The following is a 20,366-nucleotide window of genomic DNA, read 5'->3' as shown; positions in this document are numbered from 1 at the left end:
GTTGTCCTGTTTGCTCTGAGCCCAGCTCCGAACGTCTGTGAGCTGGAAAACTGGCCTCGGTTTTAGCTCGGTGAAGGTCAGGGACGGTCACTAGGATCGGAAGACAGCTCGGCTTTGGCCCGCGTGTCTGAGCAGGAAATTACAGTGTGCGGCAAAAACAGTTTCACCAAAACCAAAATAGGTTAAATTAACTACTTAATCATTAGTTGTAGAGCATTTATCAGGAGCTGTTCTTCAGCTAACTTTATATCTTCCCTGATTTTGAATGATCTACATGAACTTGTGAGTTGATGTTGCTCAAGTTTTTTTTTTTTTTCTGTTCAGGATGTGTTCATGACATTTTAAAACCCTTGCTTCACAATCCCGTTAAGGCTGTGGTTATCTCTGTTGGTCGTGCGTTTTTTTCTCGCACACTTTTTTCCTTCCATTAAACTATCTATTAATATGCTTGGATGAGCAGCCAGCAATGGTATCATTTTAGGGAGGGTTTAGCTTCTTAATGCGGACCCCATAATATGGGCGGTGAAGACGATAAAAGAGTAGTTATGACTCGTCATAAGGTCCAAACGGTGTCTTAATAACTATGTGCACTCCCCAAAAAAATGTTAGATACTTGCAAAATATGAAGCCCTAGTTTTTAAAGAAGGTGCAATTATATTTTACAATGACTGAATATGGCCATAAGCCCAAAGACAAATTTGGTTTTGATGCATAATCATAGCACGAAAAAATTATACCTGTTTAATTTCTCTTAATTGCACCCACCTGGTTTCTGTTTCATCTCAGTTGTCTCTAAGCCTGCATTTTCTGTTCCCTCAGTGCGTGGCCGTCTGTGTTCTTACTGGGATTCCTGCGCTGTCTACATTAAAATATATATCCATCCAACATGAGCGTGTTGATGTCCTGGGACCATTTTCAGCAACCGCAAACTGTGCCAGGAACAGGCTCCGGTCTCTGAACCCGAAGAAAACACCTAGACGAATAACGGAGGCAAAACTTAAAGAAAAACCTTGAAACCTTCCATCAAAGCACAACAGCTACACAACTTCCTGACTTCTTACATGATTCTCAGACATTGTGGATCCACATCAAAGTCCTTGAAATAGTGGGAAGTAATCGATTGCAAATGCAGCGCCGTCATTTAACAGAGATGGGGAGGATAGAACTGGGTCCTTTACCTCAGGTAAATTTTGTGAGAAATTTCATAACTAAGTTTTACTTGTGATTAGCTTTAAGAGCAGGCTGGAACTCTTTAAACTTACCTCTTCTGATATATGTATTTTGAATAAGTATTTACTCTTAATATATTGAAATATATATATATATTGAAATATATATATATATATACACACATATATATATATATATATATATATATATATATATATAAATAATTGACTAATATTCTAAGATTCAAGGTTTTCCTGAAACGCTTACTTTAGACTTGATATAGAGATGCGACAAGAGTTCATAGTTTAGATTAAGCTGGATTTGTTGAGCCTTGGAAACCTCAACAAAACAGATGTCTTCATGGTGGATTAGTGGAAATGGGTGAAGAATGCACAAATCCTATCTTGAATTTAAACTTTTTGTTTCAAGAAGGTGAATAAAGCAGAGCGTAGAAGGCCTCATTAATGCTGGAAGACATGAGCAGTGTGCCGACATTAGACACCGTCTTTGTCCTTGTTTTAAACAGCAAACCAGTGACAAACAGCATTCTGAACATATTACAGCTTCATGGCTTCAGGGTTAAAGAAGCCAGATAATAATCTATCAGACAGAGTGAACTTGATGTTCTGCTCAAGAATTTTGTGAGTCACAAAAGGAAGTCCTGATCTGCTGAGATCAATTCATTCCTGTTTATTGATGCAGCACGGCAGCAAATCACTGCACTTCATATCTCTTAGTTAAGAATCATGGAGAAGAATCGGCATAAAAATGCTAAAATTTCTTATGTTATTTTATTCAAGTGCATACTATTATTTTAGGATTAAATATCACACCCTCTCTCTCTAACGACTGTGGTTCTAAACCCCAGTCGGGCCGCTCCAGTAATATGAAATCTAACATGTTATGGAGCAGCCTCCTGATGGTGAACATTTTTTTACTGTGGTCACACAACCACATTTTGTTATAGCAGACCACAGGTAGAAAAGAGGAAATATCTTGAAATTGTTAAGGCAGGCACAAGTTGATGCATGTTTAGTGGGAAACTTCCCGTGGCGGACGGCTTCCTTTTAGATTTAAAGATATCAAGTAAGACTGGCCCAAAAAAAACCCACAAAAGTATGGCGGTGACCACCACTTTCCATAAAAACATTATCAGTACTACATGTTTGTTATTTCATTTAATGCAATACTTTTAAACCCAATTCGGTCCTTTTATTAAAAAAAAAAATCTGGCCATCATATCTAACATCCAGCGAAATGTTCTCTAAGGCTGCAGTGTCTGGTGTCCTGCATGTTTTACATGCGTCCCTGCTCCAACAAAGCTGATTTAAAATCCTGAAATTACCTCCTCAGCAAATCATCAAAGACCCAATCACCTAAAACAGATATATATTAAGCCGGGGACACAACTAAAACCTGCAGGAATGGAATTGGACATCCTCAGTCTAAGAAGACAAGCAGATTGAGTCAAATCTTGACATTGATGGAATTCTCTTGAGGAAGCATTTGGGCACAGTGGGGAGGAGCAACTTCCTTTTAACAGGAAGAAGCCTTCGGGAGACCCAAGCCCAAGATGGGCACCGATCTGATTTATTTGACAGCTCTGGGTTGTAGAGGTTCAGGAAGGAGACGGGGAAACACTGGCGCCATTCACTATGAATGCCGGTGGACAGAAATAGGTAAGGCAAAGCAACAATGACATTACATGCTAACATGAAGAAAAAGGACATGTGAAGAAAATGGTGTGATCTGCCTAAGATTCCGCAAGGATTAACAATTACTTTGATCAAAAGTGAAAATTTTAGTTCTAAACGTAGACAGAGTCTCTGCCTTAGTAGGTCAGACCAAGAGCTGATTCCAGAAGAGAATGCAATGGATTACGTTTTGGTGATATAATACTCTGATTTCTGTCTGCCTGTCCAGTCTAGTCTGGCAAAATCTCTTTGTAGATCTATATGTTGTGTGGCTCAAACCACAGACAAACGCAAACAGCCACATGTCACATCAGAAATACTGATTTTCAAAACATTAGTTGAAGTAAAGGCAAGAGCGTTTTCATACCTATCATACGCATATTTATCCGTTTTTTTTTCCAAATTCTTATTAGGAAAGCCAGAAATTCATGTCAGGACATTCAAGAAGGGACATGTTTAAAACTGTATGGATTTTCTGTAGTTGCATTTCACCCTCCATCTACTTCCTCCGCTGTTAGACACCCTGGTAGACCAGCCTGCTGACAGTACCCCTGAAAGGCCCATTAACACCTCTAGAGGGTTAGAGCCCAGCCCCCCCCCCCCCCCCCTCCATAAACAGCCCAGCCAGAGGTCCATCCTAATGGGGCTAAGCTCATTCCCAGCCCGGGCTGCTCCAGGTGTGGAAGCCGAGTGCAATAATTGATAATTAGGGGGTAATAACCCAACATTCAGTTCTAGCCTTGTGACAGGCGACCAGCCAGGCGCCCACACTCTCACCCAGTCAGCGGAGGGTCTGGAAATGGGGAAATGGGGAAATTGAGGAGGAGGGGGCAGTAAATCCGCAATGAGCGTATTTGACGGGTGAAAGAAATAAGCTGTTGCTTCAGAGCAGCACTCGTAGTGCAATGTGTATGCAAAAAAAAAAAGACGATAGAGCAGAGACTGAGTGTTTGAGCAGTCCGCCGATACAAAGAGCTTTGCCTAGCTTGCTGATAGTGCGTGAGTGTGATAGCGAAGGTAACAATGAACGGCTGTGTCACACGGAGTGCAGCAGGTCAGGCATGTCACTTGATACACACATAGTTTGCCGTTAAACCACAGATGCTATCAATCAAAAACGGTGCAGTGAAAATTCTCTAATCTAACTCGGCATGAAAATAACTTCGACAAGGCCAGTAGATAGGCTTTCCAACAAACTGATGCAACTTCTGATGTTAAGTGCGGTGCCGTGCAAAAGTATTTACATACCTAGAGCTTTATTGCGTTTCATTGGGATTTTTTTTTTAATGTAGACTGACAGAATTACAAAGAAATTTGTAGTTTTCAAAATCTTTTATATATAAAAGTCTGGTTCTGCACGAACATTCAGCACCTATTGATATTTGTTAGAAGTGAGAGAAGTCGCCCAGCTGGAAAACAGAGTGATCCTGTGCGTAAATTAATCTCAGGATGTTCTCTAAAGGCCTCAGGCCCTCCTGACTGAGAAACACGGTGGTGAAAGCATCATACTGTGGGCGCGTGCTTTGTCAGGAGGAATGGAGAATCTGGTCAGTTGTTTGGAAGATGGACGGGAACAAACGCTGGACCACACCGGCAGGAAGAACTTTTTGCAAAAGACTCGCGACTGGGGCGACGGCTCATCTTCCAGCGGAACAATGACCCTAAACATACAGCCTGACACAAACATACAACTTTTTTTTTTTTTTGCAACTAATTTCGAAAAGGTGCAAAACATGCAAAAAATACTCTGCATATCTTTGCTTCTTTAACAGAAATACATTAGCCCAGAGAGTGGCTATTACTCAGGTGCTAATGGGAGGTAATTGCAGGCAGGCTGGCCCACCAGCATCAAAGAGCAGCAGGGGTTTCTGGAAAGCAGAATAACCGTGCCCAGAGTACAACACAGGGGATCCCAGGTTATTGGTTGTGAAAAAAAAACGCCTCCAGCTGATTTCTCATTTGAAACTCATATTGTTTATGTCTCGCCTTACTCAGCAAAGGTGTAAACAAGGAAGACCGAGGGAGGGAATTCAAAGGGATTTAAAAACCACCTTACTGTCTAATCACAGAAAGCATTCATTAGTGTTTGAAGCTTCCAAAGGGGGGAAAAAGCAATGTTTTTTTTTTTCTGAAACGACAAGGTGACTAAACAAGATCACCAGCACCAGCAGAGTCACTCCCCACAGACACCTGCCAAGCCGAATACTTCCTTACATTATTGAGAAACCAGCCAGTTGATAATAAGGCCTGATAGCATCTCCACAGCTGTCTGTGACAGGCGGTTGGTTGCTGTCATGTGCGTGAGCCAACACACACTGTCGAAGAGCCACAACAAACAGCAGGGCTGATAAGACCGAGGGCTTAGGCTCTGAGAAATACACCGTCTCATTCCTGCTACTGTTTTTTTTTTTTTTTTTTTTTCTTCTCCCCGTGTGTCAGGCCTCACTGCTCTCTGCTCGTCATATAACTGGAATGCAAATCCCTTGTGAGGCAGAGTTCACGCCTCATCTTTTCCATCTTTCCAGAGATAAAGGACAGGAAGCTAGAAAACGTTTTGTGTCAGCGCGACCGCTTGCAGAGAGCGTTTTGGAAAGGTGCAGAAATAGTCAAGTTCTAAGATTAATTCAAACCAACATGTCTGCTATTTAATCAATCTAAATCTAAATAATGTAGCTGATGCGTATAGTCAGCAACCCTTTGACCAACTGCTTTAGCAAGTAAAAAAAAAATGTTTTCTTTGCACCAAGCCTGTCAAAGTAACATCTGGTTGTAAACCAATTTCAGGAAGTTGGTGGCTCTTTGTTTTTCAGTGAGATAAGACTGTTACATAGCCCACAAAAGTATGCAAAACAACAGCGTGGAGTTATCAAATTACAATTACAATGCTAATTCCTACAGGAAGAGTATTAATAAATTAAAACCAGGCAACTTTTTAAGAGAGAAAAAAAATCCCCTCCTCTTTGGAATGTTAAACCTAATGAGGGAAGAAAAAGTCATAATTTACGTTATTTTAGGTCGACTGAACATTTTCCACACAAAAATAGGTTAAAGCAGATCTTGTGGTCCACTTTGAAAATCTAAATAAATAAATAAACATTGGAAAGATGTATTTTTAAAAACTTACAATTTTTTTTTTTAAAGAACAATACTTGCATATAGAAAACATTATGTGTTTGTTGCTGATGCTGCATTCGAGGAGAAGAAGGCATTTTATCAGAGTGCACTAAATAATGAATAGTTCCAAATAGATTCAAAATCCTCAACTGTAGTCTAGAAAGCTAAACATGAAAAGGGATTTTATTTCTCCGCATCAGCGTGAGTCTTCGATGTGAACATGAGATGTCTTCACAATCTGACTGGTTTGGAGAACCTTTCCAAGGCAAGACGAGCAAATATTAGAAGATGTGTAGATGTGACTTGCTAAGGTCCTACCAAAGAAGACTGAGTTCTAAAACTGAATAAAGTGTTAGTTAATGTGTGTGCCCAACTTTGCAACCAGCTGGCTGCTTTTTTATATAATTTTTTTTCCTCGTAATATTTTTTTTTTAGTAAAACTATACTGGTCAAATTATGAGGAAAAAGTATTGAAATTATATATCATGGTCAAACTTTTTATTTTACATCATAAAAACTTGCCATTTTATCAAAGGTGTGTACACTTTTAAGAACCACTGTAGGATACATCTGCTTAATTGACCTACAAGAATAGCCCAACAGTTTAATAATGTCACAAGGACGTTCTAATAACATAGAACCATGGATGTCTTTAAATTTTCTGAAGTTTAATGAAAAAAAGGCCGACGTCATGGTCTTTGGTGGTACTTCGGGTGGATTATTGTAATGCACTTTATGTGGGGGTCACTGGGTCCTTCACTGCTTGTCTGCAACTTGTACAAAATGCTTCTGCACATCTTTTAACTGGAACAAGGAAATATGAACATATTTCACCTCTTTTAGCTGCACTCCACTGGACATTGGTCATACTGTACTGTCCATTTTAGGATTTATTTTTAAATGATCTTATTAGCTTTTAAAGCCTTGAATGGCCTCGCCCCACCCTACCTTTCTGAGCTGCTGCACCTCCACACTCCTTGTTGATCTCTCAGGTCAGCTGACCAGCTGCTCCTGACAGTGACTAAAACTAAGCTTAAGCTCAGCGGGGATCGAGCATTTGCCATTGCAGCTCCAAATTTTGGAACAATTTGCCGCTGCAACATTACACTTGCTCGTGAAATAATTCTGCAAACTGTGATTATTCTGGAAATGTTCCCCCTTAATTATCATAATATGATGTTTTTATCATCACATTATCACTTTTGTGTTTGTTTGTTTGTTTGTTAATTTTTACTTTATTGACCTAGGACTTTTTTTTCTCATATTATTAATTTTACCTCTTTATTACTCCCCCAAAAAGTCTGTTCCTAAAGGTTCACATGTGACACGGTTTTATGAAATAACGGTTTTATGAAATAACGAAGACCACAATGTTAAGATCAATTAACAAATTGATCCGTATATTGATAACACATACAAAAAATTATATATATATATATGCGTGTGTGTGTGTGTGTGTGTGTGTGTGTATTTATTGCAGCACAGGAATGAGGCATCTTCTCTGATCCACGTTCACAATAACAGAACTCAACTTCTTTCTGCCACATACAATATGGCGGTGACATTGACGTGCGAACCTGCGCCCTATGACGCGTCTACGTATATATGTCTGTGGCGGCACCCCTACACTCCTTGTTGATCTCTCAGGTCAGCTGACCAGCTGCTCCTGACAGTGACTAAAACTAAGCTTAAGCTCAGCGGGGATCGAGCATTTGCCATTGCAGCTCCAAATTTTGGAACAATTTGCCGCTGCACATTACACTTGCTCTTCTCTGTCTCATTTTAAATATCTACTTATTCTCCTAGGCTTTTAATACCATGTAGAGTGTTGATTTTTATGTGTATGCAGGCATATTTTTATCAAGTGCAGACAGTACCTTTTACTTTATTTTACCTCCTTGTCTACTTCATCTTTTATTGTATTATATATTTAGCATGTTTTATTTTGTTGTACAGCACTTTGGAAAACCTTGTGTTTGTTAAAAGTGTGCTATATAAATAAAGGGAATTGGATTGGATGATAATATTAAGAAAAAAAGTAATTATTCCTAAAAAAAAAAAAAAGTATCAGATCAAATAAACAAACATCCTCATAACTGTCTGATTGGAGTTTCAACAACAAACAATGGAATTTGGTTAGCTATATGCTTAGTATGACAGTTCATCGTTGCTGGTTTCAATTCCAAAAGTGAAATTAGATACTAAATTAAAAAGGATAAGAAAAAAATATGTTACAATCACAAGAAAAATTGGCAAAAGTAAATAAAGCTTCTTAGCCTGTTTTTATTGAGTATAATGAATTATTTTAGACAAAGAGTGAATGTCTAACTTAGCTAGAACTAGCTTGTGCTAACTACTTACGTAGCACGTAAAAGGCAAATGTTATCTGAAGTGAACAGACAGTTCATTTTGAAATAAAGTAATTAAAATGACCCTCTGATATTAACATTATTGTACAGCAACATGTATCTGTCTTATAATTTCTTTTTCATCTGTGGGAGAGTTACAGTGAGGTTTGGTTTAGTTACAGGCTGCAGTTCAAAATGGCCGCCTTGAAGAATGACGAGGCTCCCTCTGGTCTCTTCTCTCACTGAAGAAATGAATTCTAACATTTGACCCAGCAGTTTTTTTTTTCTTCCTCTTTTCTGTTTGATTCTCATTACAGTAGCTGTACTGCTGTAAGGGTTTTTGTTGTTGTAGTACAGCAGGTTTGGGAGTAGCTAGCTAAATGTTTATTTAGATTCTTTTGTGAATACTCAATTTCTCTGAATAAAGTCAAATTCAATAAATTAGGATATGCATTCCAACGAGGTTTGTTTTGTCAGGTTAAAAGTGCCTTTTGAAAATAAACTTTAATCAGTTATTAAACATACATTTCATTAAGCCCTCATTACTATATTAAAATGTTTTTATTGCGCTGATGTAATATTATAATCCTAAATGTGAGGTTTTCAGTAGCTGAACGCAGATAATCATCATAATTAACAAACATAAAAGCTTGAAAACATCATGCTGTATAATTAATCTATATAGTGTTTCAGCTAATTAATTAAGTTACTGAAACAAACAAACCTGTCAATAATCAAATTTATAGGATATGACTATATGGCCATGCTAATAATCTGACTGATATGCAACATACTAAACTAAGAGTTACAACCTGAAAAGGTTTAGGAAACATAATATTTAAATGAAAAAATAAACATATTTGGGGTCAACAAAATGCTTAAAAACGTGTTTTTTTCCAGAAATCAGAATATTATTTTGAAGTAATCAGGTTTATTAATAAGTTACAATAAAGAGGCTTGCGTGCCACAAAAACATGTCAAATCTGAACTGCGTGGTTAAAAATATGCAAGATATGGCTGAGGAATCTTTGGCATCACGAATGGGACTCTAAACCTTTTCTCTCTAATCAGGAAGCTTTTTGCTGCCACAAGTAGCTGCTACTCGGCTTCATTTGTCGCCAAGGCAAAACTAAAAAGCCCTCTTAATGTGGACGATCCCCCCCCCCCCCTCACTTAAAAAGCTTTCATTGCAGTCTGAATTCCTGCCTAGTCAGTCCACAAGAATCCATCTTTTAATTCTCCCGTGCACTTTTGTATTGATAAGGTCTTTTAAGTTATGCCGGTGAGTTGCTTAACAACATACTGCATTTCTGATTAACCCAGACAGCCCTTGTCACCCAAATATGCATTTGCTTTTTTTCATTTAATGTTTGGACTTGTCTTATAAATACCTGTATAGTTATAATTATTTGTAAAATCATATTTCTGTAGAGAAACTTCATTCTTACAATCTTCTCATTGATATTTCAATTTTAAACAAATTATTAACTAGGTTAATAAAGCATGGTATTCCTTTTTTGGTGCCCACTGTAATGATGGGTAAAAACATTAAAATAAATTAATCTTGTATTGCAGCAGCATCACCTCACACTATCAAAGAAACATTTTAACTCTAAATGATCAGATGTGTGAAATGAAGCAAATACCTAATGGTTTTAAACAAAATAATTAAAACAGCGGTGCAATTATTAATACTCTTGTAGTTAATACTTTATAGAACAACTCCTTTTTAACTATTGCGCTGACCTTGAATATATGCAAAAATAGGCTGCTATAGACAAGTAGCCAATTTTGCGAAGCCAGCTGATGACTTGATATGTCAAGATAAATGCACGTCTATGTTATTTGAAAAGTATGTTGCATGATCTCTTCCAATTTTTGAAGAGTTGCTAATAGAAATGGGCCTTTGTGGCATGCAAATCTCATACCCTAAGGAAACCTAATTCATGAATTACTACAGAAAAAATCCTTTAACACCCTGTAAAAACAAATTCAAATCAAATATAAATATAAATTGTAAAAAAAAAAAAAAAAAAAAAAAAAGGTTTAAGTACATCGAGTACAAGGACTGCTAGTGGAGCCGGTACTTGTAGCACAAATATTCTACTTAATACATTTTTTCTTTGCTGATGGGATTTTCAATCAATAAATGAATAAAACATTTTTAATATGTCAAAAGAATAGAAGATGAAAAATGAGTGGAGGAAATATTACATTACAGCCCCCCACCCCCAAAAAAAAAATTATCCCATGGTGAGTGAGAAAAAGCACAACCATGGTTTATTGATGCTCTTTTTATTAACACCAGTAATAAAGAATAGTTTTTTTACTCTCCTGTGAAGTGTGCAGTTATACATCAACATATAGAAAACAACGGCAACATTTTACATTCATGACCACAACTCAATACAGCCCCTTCCCAAAGGGGCAAATCAGCAATGACGACTGTGATTGGTGGCTTTTGTGTAAACAATGCGATTCAAATGTTAATAAATCCATGAGATCACACACTCTTAACGTTTCCCATCACGGTATTCCTGGCCTTCGCCTCCATGCCTTTAAAAGCACTCCATGATAACCAACAGGAAGAAGCAGGCATTAAGTCATCTGCAAGGCTACTGGAAGGCTGATCAGAGGGATCTGCGGTACATTATAGCAGCGTTTTGCAGATGTTACTACCCTGCCGGTGTCACTCAAAAGCTCCTCGAGGGGAAATCTTCTTCACACCTGAGGCAACATTAGTATAAAGTTTCCCCCTGCATGAAGCTTAAACGACAGGCTCGCCGCTCCACTTTCCTTGACGTTTTTTTTTAGGAAATGGTAACAACGGAGAGCAGCCTGTAAGGGTTCCAATCGCACACGTATGAAAGATTTTCATTGTGTTGATGATGTGAAAAGCTACATTCATGTGGACTCATTGTTTGATTTGAGTGCATTTTCATTCGCCTTGCCTGGAAGTGTAAAAGACGGGAAAAAGCTACAGAAAAAAAAAAAAAATTGCTCCAAAATTGGTTTAATGCTGAGGATGAAATCGCAAGCTGGATAGAAAACGTGATCCGAAAGTAATCCGATCTACAGCGCTTTGCAAAAATATTCATACCTCCTTCAACTTCTGGACATTTAGTCACACTCCATCCACAAACTAGAATGTATTTCTTCTGGATTTTATAGGATAGACCAACATCGCGTAGTGCACAATTGCTTTTTTGTGCAAGGAAGATAATACATGGTTTTCAAAATGTTTTACTAATAAAACTAATAAAAAACCTGACAAGTGTGGCGTGGATATGCATTGTTTCCATTTACTCTGATACCCCTAAATAAAGTCCAGTGCAACCAGTTGCCATCAGACTCCACCAGTGAGTAATTTAGCCTCACAGGTTTCTTAGAGAAGAAGAAAGAGCTGCATCATGAAGATCAAGGAACTCAACAGAGCGGTTCAGGGATAAAGCTGTGGAGACATTTAAAGCAGATTTAAGTTAGAAAACATTAAGCTTCGTCCAATCCATCGTCTGAAAAAAGGGAACCCACGGAAACTCGGTCCTTATTTTAAATTGACAGACCAGGCAAAGAGAGAATTAGTCATAGAAACAGCAGAGCGGACCATGGCAACTCTGGAGGAGCTGCAGTGATCCACAGCTCCTGAGGTAGAATCAGTAGACAGGGCAATTATTCGTCCTGCACTCAACAAATCTGGCCTCTAGGGAAGAGCGGGAAGAAGAAAGCCATGTTGAACGAAAAGCCATGAAAAGCTCTGTTCGCGGTTTAGTTTGTAGTATGCTGGTAGAGTATGTAGAGGGCCACAGCATAACATGTAGAAAAAGGTGCAGTGGTCCAATGAGCTCATCTTTATTAGGGACAGGGAGGCTAGTCAGAGCAGGGAGCTAAATACAGGGCCGTCCTGGAAGGAAACCTGTAAAAGAGTAGAGACTGCAGTGGAGGTTCACCTTCCAGCAAGACGGCAACTGAACATACAGCCAGAGCAACAATGAAACGCTTTAAGGATTATGCACGTTAGAAAGCCTTCAGACCTAAATTCAATGGAGAATATGGGCCGAGATTTCAAAACTGACGTTCACAATAATTTAAAATCCAATCTCACTGAGTTTGAGTTATTTTTGCAAAGACGAATGGGTTAAAAAAAAAAAAGAGACATACCTAAAAAAGACTAGCAGCTGTAAATGCAACCTGCTGGCTCTCCAAAACCAAAACCATGTATTATTTTTCCTTTCTCCTCTACACAATTATGCACCACTTTGATAACTCACATAATACAAAACCCTTAAGTTTGTTGTCGCAACCTGATAAAAAACAGAAAAAGTAGGAATTCTTCTGTAAAGCACTGTGTCTTTGGTGAAATTGCTACTAAATAAACGCAGAACATTACAATAAGGATGCTAATGTGCAAAATGTTAACGCTCTTTCGGCCCAAGAAAGAGAACTTACACGACAGTAAGAAGAGGAGCCCTGTCACGATGCTAGTGTTTGTCACATAAACACACTCACCTCTCTGTTTGGGATTTCTTTCCCCCACAACAAATATGTTGTGACCTCTATATGTAAAGAATTGCTCATGCAAAGATAATATTGCTAAATATTTATAACAAAAACATTAATTTTTTTGGGGGGGGGAAACCAAAAGAAAATGTTCTCCACACTACTTCTTTAACACAAAGGGTTTGGATTTTCATGTCGGAAAGACTCTCAGACTTTAAATATGCACATAATATTTGACATTCACACAATTACTCCATTGTGAGAACCCAAGAACATTTTCAAAAGTCCAAGTTCAAGTTCTGTGAATGACTCCCCAGTTTCGCTTTTTGACCCCTCGGAGTCTGAGGGCCCCGTTGCCTGCGACCCTGCGGTGACAAATCCGGTGGAAGAATGCCAAACCAGCAGCAGACTTAAACCTGAAGTAGCTCCAGACCAGCACGGCGCCTGGTGATTGTCTGTTCTGCTCCTGGGAGAAAGCGGCCTCCCGACCTCCGATCCGTCTGACTTTGAAGCCGCCCTCGCTGCACATTCATGCGACGCTGAACGTCAGCAGCGACACCCTGGTAAGGCAGTGTTCAACATTGCACCGATTGAAAGGTTCAAGTACAAAAAAAAAAAAAAAAAAAGAAGGAGAAAAAAAATCCTATATTAGATTGTGTAACTAATAATAAAGCAATCACAGAAGCTAACTCCCTCAGGACTGCTTCCGGAAGGTGAAAATGTCCCGTCTCTTGGCGCCTCTCTTGCCGTCCAGCGGGGGCGTGGGGGTGTGGTTCGGAGAGGACGACGGCGAGGGCGAGGAGGGCTGCGGGGTGGAGGTGCCTCCATAGGGGCAGCTCTGCGAATCTGGGTGCTCCCCCGAACACTCCACGGTGGGGATGTAGCGGCTGTCCCACATCCCCGGGCCGCACAGCTTGCAAAGGTCGTGCAGGCTGCAGGGGATCCTGGGAAGAAGGCGGAACTGGTAGAGGAGGCTGCGGGCCTGGAGAAAAAGAGGGGCGAGCGTGATAAGGTGAAGCAAAACCAGGGAGAGACATTCGTGTGGGGGGGGGGGGGGGGTTTGTCAGAGAAGGCAAACGTGGCAGATGCATGCATTGAAACCAATCAATGCTCGCGTTATCTCCCGGCTGCGAGATAGCACAAGAATGTCAAGGTCAGGCTCACGTGGAGGTCTTAGAAAAGGCGCGCATGCCTGCTGTTAGGTTATCACGTGCAAAACTCCCGGGCGTCAACAAAATGTGTTACGCCAGCTGCGTGCAAGCAAAAGTGTGCAGCGCCGACGGCATCCGTAAAGATGAAGCGCCAGGCACGGCTACCGCAGCGAGCGTACAGGTCATCACTCCTTAGCTCGGCTTGACAGAGTCCAAGTCTTACTCCGCAGCAGCGGACTCTTCAGTGCAGACGCAACGCAGTTTAAACTGCTGCACAATGTCCCCAGACTGCTGCAAGTATACAGAACTGTCTCAGAAAATTTGAATATTGTGATAAAGTTCTTTATTTTCTGTAATGCAATTAAAAAACATGAAATGTCATACATTCTGGATTCATTACAAATCAACTGAAATATCGCAAGCCTTTTATTGTTTTAATATCGCTGATTATGGCTTACAGCTTATGAAACCCAAATATCCTATCTCAAAATATTAGAATATCGTGAAAAAGTATACTAGTATGCTATTCAACTAATCACTTGAATCGTCTAATAAACTCGAAACACTGCAGGGTTTCCTGAGCCTTGAAAAACACTCAGCTTGGTTCAGTAAACTAAATCACAAGTATGGTAGTGGTTAAGAGACGACATAAGATTCTCACAGTAACTGGTGTACTGACCATGGCATTACTGTCCTTGATTGGCCTGTCAATTCCCCTGACCTGAACCCCATAGAGAATTTGTGGGGTATTGTGAAGAAGAAGCTGAAAGACACCAGACCCAACAATGCAAATGAGCTAAAGGCCGCTATTGAAGCATCCTGGGCATCCATAACACCTCAGCAATGCCACAGGCTGATTGCCTCCATGCCACGCCGCATTGATGCAGTAATCTGTGCAAAAGGATTCCCAACCAAGTACTGAGTGCATTAATGGACATTTTCAAATGTTTGATTTTGTTTTGCTGTTATAATTTTTTTTTTTTTACTTGGTCTGAGGAAATATTCTAATATTTTGAGATAGGATTTTTGAGTTTTCTTCAGCTGTAAGCCATAATCAGCGATATTAAAACAATAAAAGGCTTGCGATGTTTCAGTTGATTTGTAATGAATCCAGAATGTATGACATTTCATGTTTTTTAATTGCATTACAGAAAATAAAGAACTTCATCACAATATTCTAATTTTCTGAGACAGTCCTGTAAATACTCGTGTTGACAGTGCCTCTACGGCAGATATTTCTACAGTGGTCAGAGATTTAAATATGAAACCTGCAAAATCTGGATTCTTTCACCTTTCCTCTCCACGGCTGAACCGTCCCATGTTCAGATGAGGCAACTTTTATGAAGGGGACGTGAATCCAACCAACCCCAATTTTGCACTTGTTTTGAATTTTTTTTTATCAGGTTTTGCTAGCTGGTTAAACAAAAAAAGATAATTGAAACTTGACTTTATAAATTTGTCAAGACTATGAGGAGTGATCAGATTTATTCGGGTCCAAAAGCAGCGCAGCAGAAACATAAGTTTGCTTCTCCACTTTTAAAAAAAGACTTCAGACGTCTATAAACAGATGAACTGAAACACCACAAACGGAAAGATGGATCCTTTAAGAAACGGAACAGCGGATCAAGTCTTAGCTACTTATCTAGGTCTGGGAAGTAGCTAAGACCCCGTTCCCTACTTTCCCAGACGAGCACAGGGAGCCTGCAGCTTGCAGAGCGGCCGACGAAAAGAAACGACACTCTGGCACGTAAGCGGCAGCACTACCTTGCGTAGCACCAGCTCTCCGTTCATGTGCATGGAGAGATTGCTGAAGTGCAGCAGCATTTGGTCGGTGGCGAGCTGCTGCTCCGTCACGTCCTCACCGTACAGGACAATGATGGCCACGCACAGGAAAAGGTGGAAATAGTCCGTCTACAAAGAGAGAGAGTTGGTTCAAAGGCAGATGATGAATGCAGCAGGATGTGCACACTTAGTAACTATATGAACTGTGTCCAATCAGTGTGACGGGCCCCTGAAAGCAAAAGGTCCCATAAAAAAAAATTAAAAAAATAAGCTGAACTACAAAGCTTGGGTACTAACGCTACTAACGGGCTTTAATGGGGGGAAAAGAAATAAAGTGATGGAAAAAAGTTGATGATTAGAATTCAGAGATTTTTCCTTTCAGCTGGACTAGATGTACACTTAACTAGAATCATGTAACATATCTGAGAATGGGACATTTTCTGTCTCTCAAAGTCACTAATGCAACATAATTTTTATTCACATAAGGCTCTTTGGGTAAAAACATCAGCCCAGGACTTATTCCATATCAAAGCTTAACTTTTATATACCTGCATGTATTGTCCAGTTAGAAAATAGTAGTTGAAGTCCAAAAATGAAACTTCAAGGTCCTTAGTTAAACCTAGACCATATTTCTTTTTACATAAACCTTCATTTTTAACATTTAGAATAAATATCAGAGCCATTCTTTTTCAAGTTGTTTTGTTTTCTTAGATCAAGTACAGCGCTGGTCACATTTGTTTGCACCTGTGGTCTGGATGTGAAAACTAAAGTAACAAAGTCACGTTAGTGAAAAAAGGAAAAGGCAACCTTTGACTTTCATATGTTTAAACGTCCATCTCAAAAAACATTTAAAAAAAAAACATCTCAAAAACATAAAATATTGAGAGAAATCCACATTTCTTGTCGCTCATTTCAGAAAGTGAAACTCCCATATCATGTGGATTGAGTGAAATATTTCAAGCGTTTATTTCTTAATAGTTCTGCTGATTATAGCTGACAGTTAATGAAAACCCAAAAAGAGCAGCATTTCAGAAAATGGGAATATTTTTGAAAAAGTGAAATATTGGAAACTCCTGCCATCACACCCTAATCAGTCAATTAGCTCAAAACACCTGCAAAGGGTTGAAACTATTCCTCGGATGATTCGCGTACCTCGGTTATTAAACGTCCCAGAGGAAAATGATCCGCCTTAAGGGTTCGTTCAGTTCTGTTTAACCACTGTTGTGTGTGCAGAAATACTGAATTAGCGTTCAACAACGGGACGTCCTTGACGCTGCGACACTTGAGTGCACCTCCGACGCACGAGTCAATTTGTGAGAAAGTCGCACATTTATCGTCAACCGGCTCACACCAAGAAGATTTTTTTTTTTTTCTGACAGAGCACTTCCGTAAACAGCAGATGTGTGCAGAACGGGGCCGATCGCGTGCGCGAAACAGAAAGTGATATTGGATATATAAAAAGGCTGAGTTTCTCGTGCCTGAATCTAAATTTGCGGTTCCCCTTTTTGATAGGCAATGTGTAATTACTTTTTATTTCCTGTCTGTTTTTGCAGTAAAAAAAAAAAAAAAACCCAGAAGAGTGGAACTTGGCACTGAAGTACACGACAAGGGCTCTGTTTAAATAGAGCATTATGCATTTTGATGTAAAAACAACAAAATCTCCTGAAAAATTCAGGATGTAATACGCAAGTGACGCTTTGTGCTCTTTTTTTGTGCACATGAGTCGATCAGGAAGGACTGAGCTTCTGCTATGTTGACATTAGAGTTTTTTTTTTTTAAGCTGCAGATGTTTCCTTTGCTACAAATGTAATGTTCAAGTGCGTTCTAAAGAAATGCTATGTTATTGCATTTTAGGTATTAAAAATGTAGATTAAAAAAGCAATTGAATTATTTGTTTACTTGCATTTTCTCCATGTATTTATAATACTCCTAAAATAAGTAGTTAAATTTAAAAAAAAATCTGCAGAATGTGCTAATCTTTTTTTTATCCAATTACTAAAATAGTTGTTAGCTGCAGCCGTACACCTGCAGTGGTTTCCTGAGCATCTAAATAGTTTCTCAGTCTGGGTCAGCAGGCTGCACTCTCATGGGGAAGACTGCTGACTGGACAGAAGTCCAGAAGATGGTCGTCGATACCAAAAGCTGGATCAATCACCAGGGTGTTGGTGTTCCTCATTGGCCAGCAGGCTGATTGGACCTGAACCCCATACAGCACTACTGAAGTATCGTTAAGAGGAAGATGAGAGAAACCAGACCCAACGATGCAGATGACCTGCAGGCAGCTATCAAAGCAACCTGGGCATCCGTTACACCTCAGCAGAACCACAGGCGGATCGCCTCCATGCCTCATCGATGCAGAAATTCATGTTTTCTGAAAGACCCAAACAGGTATTAAGAATATAGAAATGAACATACTGTTCAGAAGCCTAACATTTTGGTTTAGAATATAATTTTTCTACTGATCTTGGGTTATATTCTAAATATATAGACACCAGTGTATGTTTTTGAGACACTGAAATTATGGGTTTCATCATCTGTAGGCCTCATTCATAATCATAAAAATGACTAGAAATATTTTACTGCATGTGTCATGGGTCTAGACACTGCAAAAACGGAATTTAAAATAAGTCAGATTTTCTTGAAATTAGTGTATTTGTCCTTGATTTGAACATGTAAATAAGATGATTTGCCAATGGAATGAGATTTTTGCACTTAAAATAAGAAAAACTCATCTCCATCATCCTATTTAGAGGGCATAATATCTAATTATCTTATTTTAGGGGTCAAAATACTCATTCCATTGGCAGATAATCTTATTTACAAGCTCAAATCAAGGACAAATACACTAATTTCAAGAAAATTTGACTTATTTTTAGTTCTGTTTTTGCAGTGAGTTTCACTTTCTGAAATGAGTTATAAAAGTATTTATTTCTTTCAGGATGTTCTAATTGTTTGAGATGTATCCGTGTTCAGTTTGGAAAAAAATATATATTAAGAAATAATCTGCACTCTTGTTGTCAACAGGACAGCTTTGAGGTTGAAGCACAGAGAGAGAAGGACCGCTGACCAATCTCTACATCCTCCAGCGCACCGCGCAGATTTTCAGTAGGATTCTGGTTTGGGGACTGAGGCGGATGTGGAGGAAGATTAATTTTGTACCTGGTGTACCAATTCTGTGATGAATTGGACAAATATTTAGGATCATAATCCTTTTGAAAGAAAAAAAACACACATTTTCGACCCATTTTACTGTTTTCTGTCAAAGGCCGAAAGGTTATTGGAAGATTTCTGGTGGTACCTGATGCCATCCTCTCCAACAGTATTCACAGGGAAGCCTTGGATAAGAAAAAGGCCCACAGCACCCAGCGTTTATAACTTTTATTGCCCATTTGTTTTAGGACTTTTTATGACAAAAGGTTGGATTTTCCCCAATTTATTTCATTTTGCAATTATGCCACTGCGCTAAAAGATTAACTTCTCTTTATACGTGTGGTTATCTGTGTGTGATTCATCAGGATTCCAGTTCACATGCTACACCTTTATAAAAAAAAAAACCCGACGACAGTTACTCTACAAACCGTAATTCACACGAGAACAGCCGAAAACAATCAGTTGCCGCCCGGCATGACAACAAAAGTCTTCACAGAAAAATCTGATATCAATCAGAAATTCTTGCTTAAAGCCTACCGGCTGCATGACTTTTAACTGTCTAACCCGAGGTTTCACACACACACACACACACACGCACGTTATCTCCTCCATCGCCACCTGTAGCTGTGTGAGCAGATGGCGTGGGGCAAAGACGTCGGCGTCTGGCTCGGCCTCGGCGAGAGCGAGCGCTGAACTCGGGGAGCACATCATGGCTACAGGTTTGCTGCCCTCCAAAAGAGGCAGAATCCACGGATAAAGTTGCACTTTGGAACATTCAAGTCTGCAAGCTTCTTGTTAAATCCACATTTATATTAATAATTTGATATTTTTTTGTCATATCAACATATGTTTCAGGGAAATTTGTCCTCTGCATTTAACCCGTCCATTAACCCGTCCAATGGGCTGCCTCTCACTCCACCCGGGAAGCATTCTGGGGCAAAGGGTCTTGCTCAGGGACCCAGAGTGGGAGTCTGTGGGATTAGAACCGGAGACCTTGCAGCCTTCCCTGGACGCAGGATCCCTGCTCTAACCACTAGGCCACCACATTCTAATAGTTTAAATTAAGAGAGATGGTTGCAGAGAAAGCTAGATGAATGTGAGTCACGCTAAAACTTTGAATCCAACCAGTTTTCAAGCAAGTGATTAAATTCCTTCAAGTCTTAAACATTTTACCTCCACATCTGAGAATGGGACATTTTCTGTCACATACGCAACGCAATTTTTATTCACATAAGGCTCTTTGGGTAAAAACATCAGCCAGGACTTATTCCATATCAAAACATAACTTTTATATACTCGCAAATATTGTCCAGTTAGAAAATAATAGTTGATTTGAAGTCCAAAAATGAAACTTCAAGGTCCTTAGTTAAACCTAGACCATATTTCTTTTTACATAAACTTTCATTTTAACATTTATAAAAAATATCAGAGCCATCCATTTTCAAGTTTTTTTGTTTTCT

At 39.3% G+C, this 20,366-nt stretch overlaps 1 protein-coding gene across 2 annotated transcripts in view; it reads right to left on the bottom strand.

Moving 5' to 3' along the window:
• Positions 1–11,129: 11,129 nt before the first annotated feature.
• Positions 11,130–20,366, bottom strand: part of tbc1d16 (TBC1 domain family, member 16) — a 45,811-nt gene continuing 36,574 nt past the window's right edge. For both annotated transcript variants that reach the window (XM_036148075.1, XM_036148076.1), the window contains 2 exons: positions 15,739–15,885; positions 11,130–13,805 (listed from right to left, as the gene is read on the bottom strand). In XM_036148075.1, coding sequence (XP_036003968.1) covers positions 13,518–13,805; positions 15,739–15,885 — 435 coding nt within the window. In that variant the 3' untranslated portion in view covers positions 11,130–13,517. The remainder of the gene's footprint in view (positions 13,806–15,738; positions 15,886–20,366) is intronic.

The sequence above is a fragment of the Fundulus heteroclitus genome, chromosome 16 (genome assembly GCF_011125445.2).
Source record: "Fundulus heteroclitus isolate FHET01 chromosome 16, MU-UCD_Fhet_4.1, whole genome shotgun sequence".
Classification (NCBI taxonomy): domain Eukaryota; kingdom Metazoa; phylum Chordata; class Actinopteri; order Cyprinodontiformes; family Fundulidae; genus Fundulus; species Fundulus heteroclitus.
This window is presented reverse-complemented; position numbering and strand designations above follow the sequence as displayed.